This window comes from Osmerus eperlanus, chromosome 5 (genome assembly GCF_963692335.1).
Source record: "Osmerus eperlanus chromosome 5, fOsmEpe2.1, whole genome shotgun sequence".
NCBI lineage: Eukaryota > Metazoa > Chordata > Actinopteri > Osmeriformes > Osmeridae > Osmerus > Osmerus eperlanus.
The window spans coordinates 1,445,514-1,465,075 of NC_085022.1; the positions used below are offsets into that span (position 1 = coordinate 1,445,514).

Genomic DNA, 19,562 nt, shown 5'->3' on the forward strand with positions numbered 1-19,562 from the left:
TAAACTCCTTTTCTGTCCAACTCACATCTCTCCTTCTCTCAAGACTCCTTCAGAAACAGGAGTAATCCATTCACAACTCAGCCCTTCAATTATTAATATTAACTGACAATATATGCTTTTCCCCCAGTGACCTATCATTATTAGACCTACTGTAGCTACTGCATGCCAAATGGTGAGTACCAAATCATATTTCTTTTTTTTCATGACTTTAAAGATCCTCCTTTATTGTACAACTTGATTATACAAACGTATAATAATGTTTTCCAAGAATGCTATTGAGCATATATAACACTAACTTCTAAACCACAAGATGTCAGCAGAGCACCATCTTTTCACTTTTCTTCTTTTAACACAAATGAAACACGCTGAATCTGTAACACGCTGAATCTGTAACACGCTGAATCTGTAACACGCTAAATCTGTAACACGCTGAATCTCTAACATGCTGACTCTAACACGCTGAATCAGATGTTATCCCTCAATTTATCATGTTCATGTAGGTTTTCCTGACCATGTGTCCTCTCATTCTGCCCCTGGCACATCTTAGTCTTGCTTTACTTAGTTTAAAGAGTGAAACAGTGGAAACGTGTAACATTTTTAACAAGGGACATCTGCTCTTTAGAAGCAATTTTATTTTTTTACTTTAACATATTTAATTTGTATTATTTTAATTGTGAATTTGACTTGGTTACATTTACAGCTGTTGTTGTGTTCTGACAGAAGAAAAAAAAGTATCTTATTAGTTTATTAGAGTATTTCAAGTATAAACTTCAGAAATAAAGTTAAGTAAATGTTGTCCCATGCCTATGATGTCCAGGTGTCCATGCATACCTTTATTTAACTTACTGAACTCTACTGAAATAAATAGTTAATTAGTAGGAGGTCTCTGAGCAGTTGTAATAATTGCAAGACGTCTTGCAGGAAGGAATATTTATGAGTTCAGCAGGGCTGGGCTGGGTGTATTTCAGGATCTCGCTGGCCTATTGGTCTGACCTGGAATCCACTTCCATAAACAGGACCTGCTTGACGTGCTGAGGCAGCTCTCCACACCATATATACCCTAATTCATTTTTCACTGATGCTTGAAGAAGTATCTCTCCTTCTTCCACCAGCTGGTCCTGCCCTTTCCCTCTTCTTCTCATAGGTGAGAATCGATCTTTTCCTGCTTTCCAGCCGCTCTGTCACTGTGTTGAAGTGTGTTATCATTGGGATTACCTCCTCCTGCTGAGACCCAGGCAGAGCGGGAGTTTGTCCTCTCAGATTTAAAGACACTTTGGTTTACGACGTCACTTCAAATCTTCACAGATTTTTGCATTACCTGACAACACACTGAGCAAATTGATTTTGTGAATGTTGACTTTTGACCTTGCTGTGACAGCTTGAGAGTGACGGGACCCTCGCTGTCTTGTTTTCATTCAGAGGAAATGCGATTGTGACCCTGCAAGTCCATGTTAAGCATGCTAAGCATTTACTGTTAGCTAGCTACAAGAGATATTGAGCCTAACTCAAAAAAAGATTCATAGCATATTTGGCATAGGTATTTAAGGAACAAGATTCATAGAATGATGTGAATTGATTATATTCCGAATTCTTTCATAGACATTTATACATGTGATTGTGTGTCTTAAGAAAATGTGATGTCTGATGAAATGTTGATAATGCATGATTAGTTGATAGTGGTGGGTTTACAAGTGACTCAGCTCAGAGATGTCATGCAGCCACAATTATCATGTTTTGTTAGTTGGTTTTAATTGTGTACTCATTTGCTGTTTAAGTTTAAGGTTTTCATAATCAATATAATAAGATTTGTAATTAATGTCATAATTGTTCTGCTCATTCAGACAGTCGTCTTTAAACCATGAAACTGTAAAAAAACTATTTTTAAATGATGTAAAAGGTAAACCTGATGTTTTCAACATCAAATGATCTGCAATATAATCATGAAAACAAACACCCCCCTAGTAATATTTTTCATGTTCAGAGTGTCCTCTGAAGAAATATTTGATAATGTGGCATTATTTAGTCTGATCAATTTTCCACATGTTGGCAAGCTTTAAAAGGGAACGTCTTATAAACACCCAGAGGACACGGGACACTTGTTCTCCCAAATTTAGCTCAATGAGAACGTCTGGCTGCAGCCAGGGAATGGGATCATATTTCCCTGAAGGATCTAGACTTTGCCAAGTGTTCACCAATCAGTTTTTAGCAAGTTTATTGACTCAGAAGATTGGGTCACTTGAACTGCACAAACAACCTATAAATACTATTCTAAATAGTCTGATATTAATTACTAAATGATTCCCCTTTTACTCACGTAGGTTGTGAACCAAAACAAACAGCAAAGATGTCGGAGTAAGTACACATCCCTCTCAACAAAACAAATCCTAAATTGATGTTTCCAACGAATACAGAGGTGCTCCACCTCTGGTAAAGTATACAAGTCTAAAATAATTGTTTGTTTCGTTACAGCAAAAAGATGTCATCCAGCCGTAAGCACCATCTGAAGGTAACCGGAATTTGAACCCAACTTGACAACTTCAGGTACAGTAGGGTGTGGATTGTCGGTGGGATGCCTTACAGAGCTGCTTGTGTTGCAGAGCTTGGTGCTGTCGGTGGCTGCAGGGCTCCTGGAGGCAGAGGCCAAGCAGCTCGTTGTGGATAGAGCTAACCACATGGCTGAGGCGGTTCCCGCTCTGGCAATCCCCTCAGGCCAAGCAGAGATCATGGTGGATACTTCCTGAACAGCAGAATGATAATACACACATACTGTGTCGGAGAGGGCACTGGATGTGTGTGTGTGTGGGGGAGGGGGGCTCTATATTGTCATTGTTATACTAATTATCTCACACATTTATGTACCAATAGGAGTACTGCAAAAAACTGGGTCAGTTGAGTGAGAAGAGTGATGAGGAGAGGTATGATGCAGAGGCCAAAGTACTGAAGGCACAAAAAGAGGTATAGTCCATAAGATCCTGAACATCAACAGGAGCAATATAGAAATACCGCCGACTGTTCACTGTAGTTCACGCTTTGAAATTGACCCATTTCTCTGTTCACAGATTGAGGATCTGAAGTTCAAAGTGATGGAACTGCAGCCAGTGAAGAAACCAGCTCTGAAGAAGGTCCGTTTGTCCGCTGACGCCATGCTCCAGGCTCTGCTGGGCTCCAAGCACAAGGTGACCATGGATCTGAGGTCCAACCTCAAACAAGTGAAGAAGGAGGTCAAGCCAGAGGTAAGTGTACAACTGAAGCAGAAAACCACAGAAGGTTCCAGCGAGTACTGTATCATTCCCTTGCATAATGTGACACGGTTCTTTTCTAACAGACCACAGAACAAGTTGGTGACTGGCGTAAGAACATTGACGATAAGGCTGACAGGAAGAAGATGTTTGAGACATCCTAAACACTACAGCACAGCTCTCTACACCCCCACCACCTTTCTGTGTAAATAAATCATGACAGTTTTCCCGCCAGAGTTGTCGTCTTTTGTCGAGTCAAACAGGGTCTGGCAGCAGGGAGATCGTGTTGGCATGATCTTACAGAGGGTTCGTTGTTAGGTGTTCAATCTGCACTGCTTCTCTAACCTTCTCTCCGTGACTGCATATTGTTCTACAGCTTTGGTTTAGTTTTCAGGGAACATATTCACATAAACATTTAATAAAATGTGGAAGAAGAATACCATTGTCTCGAGATTCATGCCTGTGCTTTTAGACAGAGTAAGTGAAGGACAAAACAAGTCACCCACCAACAAAACAGATTCAGACACAGCTGTAGATCTTGATTACATTATTACTTGCACTTTGGTTGAAATTAGTATCATTGTTTACCTTTTCTTAAATAAAAATTATTTACCACATTTTTGGTAATTGTTTCTTTACTAAGTTTGAGTTTCGTTCTAAATAAAAGAGTTAGCACATTTGACCTATTCTATTAAAAGTGCAGTGTCATGCTGATCATAATGATTAAGTTTAAACTAAATGTAGCAAGCTTAATATTTCTGCAGTATTTTGTCTTAATGTCAGACTTAATTCACATGCAATAAAAACATGTGTACTATATAACACAATGCACACATTTTCAATTTACAGGCTTTAAACAAATTGGTCCACAAAATATTCAGAGATAAGACATTTAATGAAGGATTATGTCATACTGGCACACGTTTCAAACTATGCTGACGCAACATCACTCATATATTAATGTTACAAGTTGTCATAGAATTTCCAACCATGTCATCCACACACTCACGCATACAAATACCACACACACACACAAATATTTCTTGAAACCTTAACCAACACCCTATCCTGACAGCAAGTGAATTCTGGGACTTGCTGTTCATGCATCCCCATCCTGCCTTCCTCTAGCCAGGCTCAACCAGGCATCCCTTCTATGGTCCGGACGGCCTATATTTAACATCTCGTCCGCTCCTCCTCTAACAGCAGAACCTCATCCTCTTAGGTTACCTCCAAGGAGCTTGCATGCGGGCCACAGACGAAACGCCCGCTAAGTATACCAACTGACCCAGCTGGGGAATGTAAGAGGATGCCACCGTGTTATATTTGGAGCATTAAACTTCTCCAAGAAGCTGCATGTATAAAAGACAGGATATAAAGAGGACTTTCAGAAGGCAGAATCACAGCCTCCGATCAGCTGGGAATTGAAGGGGTTGAAGTGTGCTTGTTGTGGACGTGTAACTTTGAGCTTGATTTGTCCTAGGTTGGGATGTCATGATATCAGAAAGTTGGTTTCTGTTTTGTTTTTTTACCATGCACTTCTGATCCTTGATCTTCTGCTTTACTCTCTATATGCTGCATTTCTACGTTGCTTTGGATACAAGAGTCTGCTGTATGAATAAAACGTACATGTTCTGTATGTCAACTGCACAGGCTTGTGAGAGAGCAGATCTCGTTCCCACTGGTCCATGAAACAGATCCAGCCTTCACAAAGATTACATGTAATACATACAACAGGAGCCATTAGAAATAAATGCTGTTTGGACACGTTAACAAACACGAGCACTATGAATAGACCGACACTTCCTTCAAGAAAACAGTGTTGACTGCATCGTTTCTCTCAATCATTTTCACGTTGTTTTGGTTGTCAACATGTAAGAAACGACCTGAAGGTGACTTTGAATGAGGTCAGGACAAACATGCTGGTGTCAGAGGGCCGAATTCTGATTTTAATATCCATGTAGTTCAATTTCCTGTTGAATCAGTTTGTAAGCAGCTACATTCCACTGTGTCGGATCCCAGAAAGGTTCATGAGGAGTGTTGCGGTTATGGGGTTATGGGGTTAGCTTCTCGTGTGAAGGCCTGCTTGACTGGCCCTAGTAGAGGACATGAGATAAACGTCTGGGAGATCTCCTGCTCCAGTAGGTGTCTCTACGAGTGCACCATCCAGTACCCACCCTCCAGTACCCACCCTCCAGTACCCACCCTCCAGTACCCACCCTCCAGTACCCACCCTCCAGTACCCACCCTCCAGTACCCACCCTCCAGTACCCACCCTCCAGTACATTTTACATTTACATTTAGTCATTTAGCAGACGCTCTTATCCAGAGCGACTTACAGTAAGTACAGGGACATTCCCCCCAAAGCAAGTAGGGTGAAGTGCCTTGCCCAAGGACACAACGTCAGTTGGCATGACCGGGAATCGAACTGGCAACCTTCGGATTACTAGCCCGACTCCCTCACCGCTCAGCCACCTGACTACCCACTATCCAGTACCCAGCTCCAGTACCCACCCTCCAGTACCCACCATCCTGTACCCACCATCCAGTACCCACCATCCAGTACCCACCATCCAGTACCCAGCTCCAGTACCCACCATCCAGTACCCACCCTCCAGTACCCACCATCCAGTACCCACCCTCCAGTACCCACCCTCCAGTACCCACCATCCTGTACCCACCATCCAGTACCCACCCTCCAGTACCCACCATCCAGTACCCAGCTCCAGTACCCACCCTCCTGTACCCACCATCCTGTACCCACCATCCAGTACCCACCCTCCAGTACCCACCCTCCAGTACCCACCATCCAGTACCCACCATCCAGTACCCACCCTCCTGTACCCACCATCCAGTACCCAGCTCCTGCGTATCTGTCAGGACTGAGTTTTCAGAAAGCTGTGAAAACAAAGCATGTCAGAATTCCGCCAGCCTTGTCTTGGCCCAGGTCCAAATTCCCCCGGGCTCACACTGGTGGAGTGAGCTCATCGTGTTGAACGGTTGAATCCCGGTTGTGACCTCTGCGGTCAGTAGGACAGTCCAGGTCCTGAGAAGACTGCGCTTCTTCCTGGTTTTAGGACACACGTCTTCCGGACGGACCAGACAGTCTCCGTTCCCATGGACAAGCCTGCTAACAAGATGAAGAAGGTTTCCCCCTTTGAAGACTTAGCTGTTATCTGTGGTGGCGCATCCTGTTAGACCTAGGCTAGTTTTGAGTGTAATCATGTCTGTGGAGGTAAATACTTTTTTATATCAATTTGAACATGGCACATCTGTGACAGGACCTAAACTACTGAATGTAAACAGTTGTGTCAGTTGTGTCAGTAAATCACACCCTCTTGATGGGAGAATCATTTTCACCTTCTCTCCAGATGGCCAGTAGAGAGCGTGTTTGCTCTGTTTAACAAAGCTGTGATCTGCTTCTGTTCAGATTCACTGAACACTGGGATGACTAAGCTATGATTATGTTATTACTGAATGTTTTGATTATGAATCTAAAGTCTATAGAGTCACAGAGTGTTTTGTTGGTGTTTTTATATGTGGTCCTTGTTCCACCTGACTACTGATTAGTATAATGTTATAATATGTGATATTGTCTATCAACAGTATAACAGTGTAATAACAGTATAACAACAGTGTAATAACAACATAATAACAGTGTAACAACAGTGTAACAACAGTGTAATCACAGTGTAATCACAGTGTAATCACAGTGTAACAACTGTGTAATCACAGTGTAACAGCCGTGCAGAGATGGCAAAAGTACACACATCCTTCACTCAAGTAGAAGTACAGATACTAATGTTTAAAAAGACGAAAAGCTGGAGTACTGACTACACTTTTTCACTCAAGTTAAAGTAAAGAAGTATGGACTGGAATGTCTCTATTCTCAGTCAAGTCGACATCGCTAACTCCCTGTGTCTCATCATAACGTGGCCAATCTTCTTGTTGCCTTCAGCCTTGCTCCATGGTAGCTTCGTAGACTAGCTAATTTTTGTTGTGCGTGATAGTCAGGAAATTAAATAAGGCGCGCAATGACAAGAAATAATATTGATCATGCCACCAAATACAGATTAAAACTAAAGTAACAAGGTTTTAAAATGTAAGAATTAGAAAGTACAGATATTTGTGTAAAACTTTTAATGAGTGAAAGTCAAAAGTTGTCAGAAAAATAAATTGTAAAGTGATGTAGTGTTATCAGAAAAAAATCTACTTAAATACAGTTACAAGTATTTGTAACTTGGTTACTTCCCATCTCTGGCCTCATAAACGTGACACAGGCAGGGTGTAATAAGGAGGCATGTTGTAAAGTCATTTAGGGTTATTATGTGTCCACTCCTGCCGGCGTTCAAGCTGTGCTTGCAGATTTAGTGCCTGCTCAAAATCTCATTAACTTCTCCTTTCTGTTTGAGCTAAATCCCACATGGTTTCACTTGTTGAAGACTGTAACCTACAAATTGAAAGGCAAAATGAATAAAAATTAGTTTCCTCCCTGTCAGGATGATTTGCAAATATCTGGCGAATCTGTACAGTGTAAGGATCATACAGAAAATGTCGTAGTTTTTAAAAATATATGTTTTTCGACTTTTGGACATATGGTCATCCATGCCTCTCCAGTCTGAGAGCTGATGTTGCCACTTGGAAAATTGATACTGAACCTGTTGCGTCTCAGTCAGAAACACATCTGGAAGCTGCCTGTCTTCTGTCATTCAGAGAAACATTTGAGTTATGCCTACTTCAAAACACTCTCGTCCCCTTTCAGCAATGTTAATGTAACTGCAGGGCTCTCAACATCGTCAAAATGTTTCCCCCCAAAATGGTAAATAAATCGAGATTACTCAAGTCTTTAAGTACATGGCCTAGATTTTTCAGGAGGGTCAAAAAAGGCAAAAAAAATCAAATCTAGTGTCGTGGAGCTTTGTGCTTCTGTGGTCATCTCCTGGGAAGGAGAGGGAAGAAGCTGTGGACACTCAGACATGTCTGTGTGTGGGAGGTTGTCTGTGTGTGGAGGTTGTCTGTGTGTGGAGGTTGTCTGTGTGTGGAGGTTGTCTATGTGTGGTAGTGTGTATGTTTAAAACGCCATAACATGTCAAAGAAATGTGTAACATCTATTCTACTATCAATGCACATGGTTACACAGATTGTAAACAACTCAAATGATCAACCTCAACGTTTTAAAAGCCATCTTGCGATGTTACAGTACTCTTAGAACAATGCTGTGTAGAAAACTGACAGGCACGTTTCGTCTGAGCGCCACCTGGTGGAGTAGAAAGACAGTTTTGGAGGACTATCGCACAGCATGTCCATAGTGTGTGCTGTCCTGTCCTGATCCCTGCAGGTCTGATGTGTCTCCATCTGGCCAGGGTCTGGGCGCAGCAGAGCAGTGACAGCCCTGAGTGAAGGATCGCTGTTCTCATTCTCCTAACACTTTCCACATGTATGTGCAGCCAAGGCCTCGCCTGCCCTCATCGCTGGTCTCCATGGTGAAGAAAAAAAACTCATTTATTTGTGTAGCACTCGGTCTTCCCTGCTCTCTCTGTCCCTCGGATGAGGTTTACAGCCGCTAGATCTGAATCGATGGTTCCTTCACTTTAATTACATGACGCTTTGGTTCCATGAAGTGTTTTGGATTCATGTTTCTTTCCGTCTTTTGTTCCCAAGACACAGTTTTGAGGATGAGCATCACCTGGAAATGGGCCCATGTCAAAAACCCCAGGGATAGGTTGTTAGCTGTCTAACTCAAAAAAGCTGTGCTTCCATCTGTCTGGCCTGTAGGAGCTGGTCTGTAGGAGCTGGTCTGTAGGAGCTGGCCTGTAGGAGCTGGTCTGTAGGAGCTGGCCTGTAGGAGCTGGTCTGTAGGAGCTGGTCTGTAGGAGCTGGCCTGTAGGAGCTGGTCTGTAGGAGCTGGTCTGTAGGAGCTGGCCTGTAGGAGCTGGTCTGTAGGAGCTGGCCTGTAGGAGCTGGTCTGTAGGAGCTGGTCTGTAGGAGCTGGTCTGTAGGAGCTGGTCTGTAGGAGCTGGCCTGTAGGAGCTGGTCTGTAGGAGCTGGCCTGTAGGAGCTGGTCTGTAGGAGCTGGCCTGTAGGAGCTGGCCTGTAGGAGCTGGTCTGTAGGAGCTGGTCTGTAGGAGCTGGTCTGTAGGAGCTGGCCTGTAGGAGCTGGCCTGTAGGAGCTGGTCTGTAGGAGCTGGTCTGTAGGAGCTGGTCTGTAGGAGCTGGCCTGTAGGAGCTGGCCTGTAGGAGCTGGCCTGTAGGAGCTGGCCTGTAGGAGCTGGTCTGTAGGAGCTGGCCTGTAGGAGCTGGCCTGTAGGAGCTGGTCTGTAGGAGCTGGCCTGTAGGAGCTGGCCTGTAGGAGCTGGCCTGTAGGAGCTGGTCTGTAGGAGCTGGCCTGTAGGAGCTGGTCTGTAGGAGCTGGCCTGTAGGAGCTGGTCTGTAGGAGCTGGCCTGTAGGAGCTGGTCTGTAGGAGCTGGCCTGTAGGAGCTGGTCTGTAGGAGCTGGCCTGTAGGAGCTGGTCTGTAGGAGCTGGTCTGTAGGAGCTGGCCTGTAGGAGCTGGTCTGTAGGAGCTGGTCTGTAGGAGCTGGCCTGTAGGAGCTGGTCTGTAGGAGCTGGTCTGTAGGAGCTGGTCTGTAGGAGCTGGTCTGTAGGAGCTGGTCTGTAGGAGCTGGCCTGTAGGAGCTGGTCTGTAGGAGCTGGTCTGTAGGAGCTGGCCTGTAGGAGCTGGTCTGTAGGAGCTGGTCTGTAGGAGCTGGTCTGTAGGAGCTGGCCTGTAGGAGCTGGTCTGTAGGAGCTGGCCTGTAGGAGCTGGTCTGTAGGAGCTGGTCTGTAGGAGCTGGTCTGTAGGAGCTGGTCTGTAGGAGCTGGCCTGTAGGAGCTGGTCTGTAGGAGCTGGCCTGTAGGAGCTGGCCTGTAGGAGCTGGCCTGTAGGAGCTGGCCTGAGAAGGGTAGCCTAACCATGGAAAGCTTTATGCTGTTTCAGAGTGTCTCTCTTTCTCTAAACACAACTTTTACAGAAATAACACATTCGATTTAAGTATGTACAGAACTGTGTACAGCACACTTTGAGGGGGACAGGAAGTGAAATCCAGTAAACAAAAAGCTTATAGTGAACTTCCTGTGACATCATAAATCAGTGCTCCACAGTGCATTCCCGCCCTTCAACACTGAACATTTGGAAGCTAAAGATCACACGACAGCAACGATCACAATGGCAACTCTCCCAAGCTGAGTCACCCCTACTGACTCCACCCCAGCCTCCAAACGCCCTCTCTGTGCCCCAAGCAGGACTCCATCTTTGTGCCCCAAGCAGGACTCCATCTCTGTGCCCCAAGCAGGACTCCATCTCTGTGCCCCAAGCAGGACTCCATCTCTGTGCCCCAAGCAGGACTCCATCTCTGTGCCCCAAGCAGGACTCCATCTCTGTGCCCCAAGCAGGACTCCATCTCTGTGCCCCAAGCAGGACTCCATCTCTGTGCCCCAAGCAGGACTCCATCTCTGTTCCCCAAGCACGACTCCATCTCTGTGCCCCAACCAGGACTCCATCTCTGTGCCCCAAGCAGGACTCCATCTCTGTGCCCCAAGCAGGACTCCATCTCTGTTCCCCAAGCAGGACTCCATCTCTGTGCCCCAAGCAGGACTCCATCTCTGTTCCCCAAGCAGGACTCCATCTCTGTGCCCCAACCAGGACTCCATCTCTGTGCCCCAAGCAGGACTCCATCTCTGTGCCCCAAGCAGGACTCCATCTCTGTGCCCCAAGCAGTACTCCATCTCTGTGCCCCAAGCAGGACTCCATCTCTGTTCCCCAAGCAGGACTCCATCTCTGTGCCCCAAGCAGGACTCCATCTCTGTGCCCCAAGCAGGACTCCATGTCTGTTCCCCAAGCACGACTCCATCTCTGCATGCAAACAAGCACTTCGTTTAACCTCTGAGTACGAGTGCTTCTGAGGTTTGAATGGAGACCTTACTGTACAGATGTGGTGCTCAACCTTACTGTAACAGATTACAGCTTTGGGAATACGGGTGTCGTTTGTGAGGATTAGACTGTCATCTGGCATCATACTGTGTTTTTATGAGGTAGAATTGTTCTTTAAATTAGATCTTTCACTTAGCAAATGTAGTGGGTGACTAAACACTCTTTTTTCCAGTGTTTATCTTTCAAGGTTTGTGAGTCTGTGGGGAGGGCCTAGACAACATCAACTGTAAAAGGGTAAGTAGTAAATATTTGTGTGTGAGTGTGTGTTAAGTTATGTATGTGTGTGTTTGTGTGTGTGTGTGTGTGAAAGGCAACTGCAGAACTAGTGTTGTTCCACCACATAGCCTACACATCACAATATTCTTTGTATCAAAAATAAAACAAACTGTGATACAAGTATTCCACAGATGTCAAAACTAGAGACGACTGTCTGTAACGGGATGCCATTTTACACTCATGGAACCTTTCTGTACCATTTTCCAGACTTATATCTGAGTCATAAAGTACTCCAGGTTAGCCACTGCACTCATTATAATGTGCTGGAGGAGGAAGAATGTAATAACTACTACCAAATGTTTCTTCAGGCATTTTTAAGGTACCGAAATGATTATGGTACTTTAAAGGTTGCTGGGTGTATATGGAGCGAAGGCACCACATATATATTGCTTTAAACATGGCCTTGGCTAACAACAGGCATTTATATGTTAGGATTTTTGTGATTTGTAAAGTAGGTACTCGCAATGCTTTTTTTTAGATCATTTAAGCCAAAACCAGTTTATCTCCTAATAAACAAGCCATACTGTACGTACAACCATAAGCACACATATTACCCAAGTGAGCCATGGTACAGACTGGTCTTCAGGTGGCTGTTGTACAGAAACAGAGGTCTCTGTGTGAACACAATTATTTGCTGAGTTGTTGGCCTTGTTTGGGCCACAAATAGAGTTGTTAAACATCCTCATTGGGATGGGAAGGTGAAACACAATACAGGCCATTGTGAGGAACTTCACAGTGCACAATCTGTACAAGTAACTCTACAAACCCTGTTCACAATGCACTGGAGACACAAACCCTGTTCACAATGCACTGGAGACACAAACCCTGTTCACAATGCACTGGAGACACAAACCCTGTTCACAATGCACTGGAGACACAAACCCATGACACCTCCCAACCACCTATAATCCTATTGTTATCTTTAGTTTCCTATCAAACACTATCATCCTAACATCAATTGACCTCCTTATAATCCTTGGAAAGAACAAATACGACATGACACAGAATCCTGCATCTCCCAGATGTATCTAGTGACCCTGCTGAAGAGGGTTATGTGTGCTAGAGAGCCTGCTGAAACAACTGTGAACTCCAACACCAGAACCATGACAACATCCGGTTTCTTATAAAGCCTCCTACTGTAATCCCAGATCCTCGTGACTCAACTCCCCATGAGGACTTCTCTTCAGAAGCTTGTTACTGTATGTTGATCCTCTAATCTTAGAGATAAAGTCCTGTGGTCTGTCTCTCTCTCTCTTATCTCTCTCTCTGTCTCTCTCTCTCTGTCTCTCTCTATTTAACTCTCTCTCTCTTTATCTCTGTCCCTCTCTCTCTGTCTCTAACAGACAGAGGTGATGAGTGGGAGGTGCAGGACACAGCATGGGTATCACTGAGGGAGAGAGACGCACATTCCTGGTCTGAGTTCAGGCCTCAGCTCCACTGTGGAGGGTTTCCTGTAGGTCCCTACAGCACACTCAGCACCACACTGCTCTGAAGCCTACAGCACACTCAGCACCACACTGCTCTGAAGCCTACAGCACACTCAGCACCACGCTGCTCTGAAGCCTACAGCACACTCAGCACCACGCTGCTCTGAAGCCTACAGCACACTCAGCACCACACTGCTCTGAAGCCTACAGCACACTCAGCACCACGCTGCTCTGAAGCCTACAGCACACTCAGCACCACACTGCTCTGAAGCCTACAGCACATTCAGCACCACGCTGCTCTGAAGCCTACAGCACACTCAGCACCACACTGCTCTGAAGCCTACAGCACACTCAGCACCACACTGCTCTGAAGCCTACAGCACACTCAGCACCACACTGCTCTGAAGCCTACAGCACACTCAGCACCACACTGCTCTGAAGCGAAGGAGGGGACATGTGAGGGGACACCAGGATCTGGAGGTTCAGCTGCCTGTCTTGTTGCCTGTCGGCCGCACGCACCAAGACAGAAGTATTTTACAACAATATGCTTGTTATTGTCTCACTGTACCTATCATTATTTTGACTGAAAGTTAAGGAAAATAAAGAACCATACTGTTTTATGTACCATGTGTACCTGCTGGTAAATACAGACCTCACTTGACTAAAAAAACTGTTACAACTATGATCTTTACATTTATATTTATTCATTTAGCAGACGCTTTTATCTAAAGCGACTTCCAAGAGAGAGCTTTACAAAGTGCATAGGTCACTGATAATAACAACAAGCCCAACAGCCCCAAAAACATTGCGGGTAGCCAAAACATGAAGCACATATTGTGAACAACCAAAATAAGTGTCAAAGGGAAGAACCATAAGAGCCTGTTGTCACACCCTGATCCGTTTCACCTGTTGGTTTGTCTCCACCCCTCACCAGGTGTTCCCTGTTGTCCTCTGTATTTAACCTCTGTTCTCTCTCTGTCTGTTGCCAGATCGTCTTGTGCTTCACAGTTGTTTCCAGCATTCCAGTTTGTTTCTCGTCAAAGTGTTTTCTCGGTTTTGATTGCTACCTGTTTTGTCTCCCGACCACGGACCTGCCTGCCCCCAGTGTACCTCTGCCATTCGGCCCCGATACGACCTCCGACCGCCCACCGACCAACGAGCCTGCCTGCCCCAGTGTACCTCTGCCATTCGGCCCCGATACGACCTCCGACCGCCCTCCGCCCAACGAGCCTGCCTGCCCCAGTGTACCTCTGCCATTCGGCCCCGATACGACCTCCGACCGCCCACCGCCCAACGAGCCTGCCTGCCCCAGTGTACCTCTGCCATTCGGCCCCGATACGACCTCCGACCGCCCACCGCCCAACGAGCCTGCCTGCTCCAGTGTACCTCTGCCATTCGTCCCCGATACGACCTCCGACCACCCACCGCCCAACGAGCCTGCCTGCCCCAGTGTACCTCTGCCATTTGGCCCCGATACGACCTCCGACCACCCACCGCCCAACGAGCCTGCCTGCCCCAGTGTACCTCTGCCATTCGGCCCCGATACGACCTCCGACCAACGAGCCTGCCTGCCCCAGTGTACCGCTGCCATTCGGCCCCGATACGACCTCCGACCGCCCACCGACCAACGAGCCTGCCTGCCCCAGTGTACCTCTGCCATTCGGCCCCGATACGACCTCCGACCGCCCACCGCCCAACGAGCCTGCCTGCCCCAGTGTACCTCTGCCATTCGGCCCCGATACGACCTCCGACCGCCCACCGCCCAACGAGCCTGCCTGCCCCAGTGTACCTCTGCCATTCGGCCCCGATACGACCTCCGACCGCCCTCCGACCAACGAGCCTGCCTGCCCCAGTGTACCTCTGCCATTCGGCCCCGATACGACCTCCGACCGCCCACCGCCCAACGAGCCTGCCTGCCCCAGTGTACCTCTGCCATTCGGCCCCGATACGACCTCCGACCGCCCACCGCCCAACGAGCCTGCCTGCCCCAGTGTACCTCTGCCATTCGGCCCCGATACGACCTCCGACCGCCCACCGCCCAACGAGCCTGCCTGCCCCAGTGTACCTCTGCCATTCGGCCCCGATACGACCTCCGACCACCCACCGCCCAACGAGCCTGCCTGCCCCAGTGTACCTCTGCCATTCGGCCCCGATACGACCGCCCTCCGACCAACGAGCCTGCCTGCCCCAGTGTACCGCTGCCATTCGGCCCCGATACGACCTCCGACCGACCAACGAGCCTGCCTGCCCCAGTGTACCTCTGCCATTCGGCCCCGATACGACCTCCGACCCTTGCTTGCCCTGGACTACGAGATTGCGTTGAATAAAACTCTTCTACCGCAAACCACCCCGCTTCCTGTTCGCATTTGGGTCCACCATCCTGCCTTGTGACACATGTAGTTAAACAAGTTACAATTAAACAACACAAAGTGCAAGTGTACCTGTAGAAAAGCAAACAACAGTAAAAAATATTTCACAGCGAGTACAACAATTTAAATCAGTAACCACTAACCAACAACAGCAGCAAGACCGTTGTACCGTTGTACCGTTGTACTCCCGGAACAAGTGTGTCTTGAGCCTTGTCTTGAAGGTGGGGAGACAGTCAGTGTCTCTGCTGGAGGTGGGGAGTTGGTTCCACCACTGGGGGGCCAGACAGGAGAAGAGCTTGTGTTGGGACCAGGCGCTCTTGATCTTTGATCTTCTACTGTTCTTTCTACAGTATATGCACTATTTGTGCGTTGCTTTGGATAAAATAGTCTGCTAAATGAATCAACCTTTTTGGACATTACAAAAAATGTATGTACCCATCATTATTTTGTCTCAATGAGAAAAAAAGGTTACATTTCATGAATCATCTGTATCTGCAGTGAGTATTGTGGTAGTTCAGTAGTTGCAGTCCTTCAGACGGGGGTAAATGACACGGTATAATGTGATGCTTCTACCAGACTGCTGGGGAGACTGCACACAGACTGATGGACTAAGAGAAACAGTGCTGTGACTCATACAGGCTCTAATTCTATCATACTGTGTACATCACGTCTGTACGTTTCTAGATCGATTAGAACTCATCATTAATCACTCACTGAGATCCTTCATGGCAGAAGTTCCTGAACTGTGAAACCATTCTGAACTTCTCTAATTTAATATACTGTATTTCTGTCTTTGAAGAGGCTGGGCATTCTTTTCCTGACAGGGATTGGCCCAAGGATCTGTGAGCAGTACACACACACACACATAAACAAAGATTGTCGGATGATCCTCCTGTCCCGGTGATAATGGGCTGGGACGGCAGCCAGGGCCTGGATTCATGTTTGAGGAATGCTCAGTGACAGGGTAGTGTGTCACAGCCTGCAGCTGTGGACAAACCTTCAGAGAAGGTCTCTCTCTCTCTCTCTCTATCTCCTCTCTCTCTCTCTCTCTCTCTCTCTCTCTCTCTCTCTCTCTCTCTCTCTCTCTCTCTCTCTCTCTCTCCTCTCTATCTCTCTCCCCACACTGAGCTCCTCTCTCTCTGGCTGTCCTCCTGCTGGGACCGTGTGCCCCCCCTCCCCTGGAAGAGCTGCTCCTCCTGAACACCAGAGCAGGCCGACCGCCCCTGGCCCGCCCGCCCCTCGATCGCCCGCCCGCCCCTCGCCAGCCCGCCCCTGGCCTGGCCGCCCCTCGCCCGGCTTTGAGAGCCGAGCGCTCCCTTTGTCCAGAGTGTCATGAGCAAAGACTTAGCAGCACTCTACGAGTGGACGGCACGGCGCGTCACCATAGAAACGGCTGTAACCATGTTGTCGGCCCTTTGTGCGTGTGTGTATGTGTGTCTGTGGGTGAGTGTGTGTGTATGTGTGTCTGTGGGTGAGTGTGTGTGTATGTGTGTCTGGGTGAGTGTGTGTGTATGTGTGTCTGTGGGTGAGTGTGTGTGTGTCTGGGTGAGTGTGTGTGTATGTGTGTCTGTGGGTGAGTGTGTGTGTATGTGTGTCTGTGGGTGAGTGTGTGTGTATGTGTGTCTGGGTGAGTGTGTGTGTATGTGTGTCTGTGGGTGTGTGTGTGTGTATGTGTGTCTGTGGGTGAGTGTGTGTGTCTGTGTGTCTGTGGGTGAGTGTGTGTGTATGTGTGTCTGTGGGTGAGTGTGTGTGTATGTGTGTCTGTGGGTGAGTGTGTGTGTCTGTGGGTGAGTGTGTGTGTATGTGTGTCTGGGTGAGTGTGTGTGTATGTGTGTCTGTGGGTGAGTGTGTGTGTCTGTGGGTGAGTGTGTGTGTGTGTGTGTAAAGGGAGGGAAGAACATGAGGGAAGGACAAAAGAGGAGAGTGTGTTTAGAGACGTTGGATTCTACATGAGGCCACTCACAGTGCACGTCTCAGCAGACCTGAAGGACCACAAACCAGGAGCTGTTTCACAGTGTTGGGTTAGTCCTGTAAACCAGGAGCTGCTTCACAGTGTTGGGTTAGTCCTGTAAACCAGGAGCTGCTTCACAGTGTTGGGTTAGTCCTGTAAACCAGGAGCTGCTTCACAGTGTTGGGTTAGTCCTGTAAACCAGGAGCTGCTTCACAGTGTTGGGTTAGTCCTGTAAACCAGGAGCTGTTTCACAGTGTTGGGTTAGTCCTGTAAACCAGGAGCTGCTTCACAGTGTTGGGTTAGTCCTGTAAACCAGGAGCTGCTTCACAGTGTTGGGTTAGTCCTGTAAACCAGGAGCTGCTTCACAGTGTTGGGTTAGTCCTGTAAACCAGGAGCTGCTTTCACAGTGTTGGGTTAGGGTTAGTCCTGTTGACCCGGCACAGGAGGGAACACAGTGTAAGGTTATCACCCACATATGACTCCACATTGATCTTCACACACTTGATGAATATGGCATGTGATAACCGACATATCTTGGTTAGAGTTGAGTAGTTGTCCCTGTTCCTCCATCATGGTTCATTCCATAACCATCGTCTATTCTGAGACCAAATGTTGTTTGTGTTTGTGACCAAACAGACAGCTCCTAATTGTTTCCTGCTAATCCTGCGCTTTTAGCAAATCGGGGTGAGATTGAGATGTGAAGATGGGGGAGATGGTGGGGGATTGAGGCGGCTGGATTAGTGGATTTGGGGTGGTGTATCGTCTTACACCCCTGCCCCCCCGCCCACCTCTCACCCCCCAGGGAAGACCACATGACCCTAAAACACCAACAGAAAGAGAGGGAAAGATGTTGAACCATGGTCTGAGAACTCAATGAGAACCACATGTACTGTAGGAGGAGAGGAGTAGGGGAGGAGGGGGATCAGGGGGAGGGAGGGCAGTGGGGAAAGGGGGCAGTGACTAAAGTCTGGTCTCGAGGATAGAAGAGAGAGTGGCGCTTTAATCTCGGCTGGTATTCTCTCCAGACTGTGTGGGGGACAGGAGCTGTGTGTACGCGCTACAGTGTGTGAGAGGCAGAGTTCTTGTTAGAGAGAGAAAGGGAAGGGAGTACAGAAACGTACCCGGACAGTGCACAGAGCCCGTGGGCTGGGAACAGTGCTGGAGAGACACTGACTTTGTGGAGCAACATTGTGATTTTATTTTCACATTAGTGAAGGAGAACGAAGAACCATGTCAGGTGCAATCCTGAGAAGAAATTCCAGCAAGCAAGGTTTACAGAACCTGCTGAGGTAAGCACCGTGTCAAAACTGTTTTTAGAACCGAATTTAAGTAATTCAAGTTAGTCAAGTCAATGAAGTCTGTGTTTTAGATAAGCTGTTGTTGGGAATTTGAGGTTAAACAATGTGATTATTGTCCTTGTTCTATAGACAACATTCAGCATTCTACTTTTACTGACTATAGAGGGGCAGAGATGAACTCGCAAATCAGACATTTAATCACGGTTTTGTGATCTTCATATTAGTGGGAACATGTATATCCCTCAACTTACAGTATTTCTGGATAAATCATGTTGACTCAGTTGGTAATGCTGAAACTGAAAACCACTCTTGGCATTCCCCTAAAACTAATATTTCCAAACTACTTCAGAGAATGAGCATGTGTGTTGGGCATGGTAGGCACTCTCTCTACTAATGAATATCTCTGGGTGTCCCAGCTTTGGTTGAGCTTTTAGGTAAACATGTTTGCCTGATAACAGACCAGTCGGATTACTCAATGTGTTTTGGGTCACATTGTGAGAATGTGTGTGTGCACCTCAGCTCTGATTACAGATAGGAATTCAGTGACCAGCATTCTGTGTTAATCTCCTGGGACTGAACCTGGTTATGGTGTTGTTTTATTGCACTCCCTGTGTGTGTGTGTGTGTGTGTGTATTTCAGAGACGGGGGAAGGAGAAAAAACATAAAAACAAGAGAGAGAGAGAGAGAGAGAGAGAAAGAAAGGAGAGAGAGCAAGAGAGAGAGAGAGACAAAGAGAGAGAGGAGAGAGAGACAGAGAGAGAGAAATGGAAAGAAACAGTGCCTCCAGCTCTCCTGATAATTGAGGCTGAGGGAAACTGGGCCAGGGTCCGGGGTCAGAGGTCAGGGGTGACATGGCTGGGCCCTTTGTTAGGGGGTTCCTCCCTGGTGGCGACATGCCTGGCCTTAACCCTCCCTTCCAGCACATTCTCTGTGGGAGAGAACCAGTAGATGAGCAGAGGTGCTTTGTAAACCGACACCTTCCATTGAAAGCAGATTCAAGGATCAGTCAACACAATGCTGGAGGAAAACACTCAAGA

The 19,562-nt window shown here is 47.1% G+C and overlaps 2 protein-coding genes across 2 annotated transcripts in view; both read left to right on the top strand.

Annotated features, from left to right (window-relative positions):
* Positions 1-997: 997 nt before the first annotated feature.
* LOC134020737 (troponin I, fast skeletal muscle-like) lies at positions 998-3,473 on the top strand. The gene is made up of 7 exons (XM_062460951.1): positions 998-1,144; positions 2,319-2,352; positions 2,470-2,506; positions 2,598-2,726; positions 2,866-2,955; positions 3,060-3,233; positions 3,326-3,473. Exons 2-7 carry the CDS (start codon positions 2,345-2,347, stop codon positions 3,401-3,403), a joined length of 516 nt encoding a protein of 171 aa, XP_062316935.1. The 5' UTR covers positions 998-1,144; positions 2,319-2,344; the 3' UTR covers positions 3,404-3,473.
* Positions 3,474-18,230: 14,757 nt separating this feature from the next.
* lsp1a (lymphocyte specific protein 1 a) overlaps positions 18,231-19,562 on the top strand; it is a 29,553-nt gene continuing 28,221 nt past the window's right edge. Inside the window, exon 1 of the mRNA XM_062460955.1 lies at positions 18,231-18,516. Within this exon, the coding sequence (XP_062316939.1) occupies positions 18,458-18,516 (59 nt within the window). The 5' untranslated portion in view covers positions 18,231-18,457. The remainder of the gene's footprint in view (positions 18,517-19,562) is intronic.

Excerpts from the sequence above, each read along its gene's own strand:
- LOC134020737 (XM_062460951.1), top strand. Across the intron at positions 2,507-2,597 it reads GCCGTAAGCACCATCTGAAG|AGCTTGGTGCTGTCGGTGGC; the intron begins GTAACCGGAATT and ends CTTGTGTTGCAG. Across the intron at positions 2,956-3,059 it reads TACTGAAGGCACAAAAAGAG|ATTGAGGATCTGAAGTTCAA; the intron begins GTATAGTCCATA and ends CTCTGTTCACAG.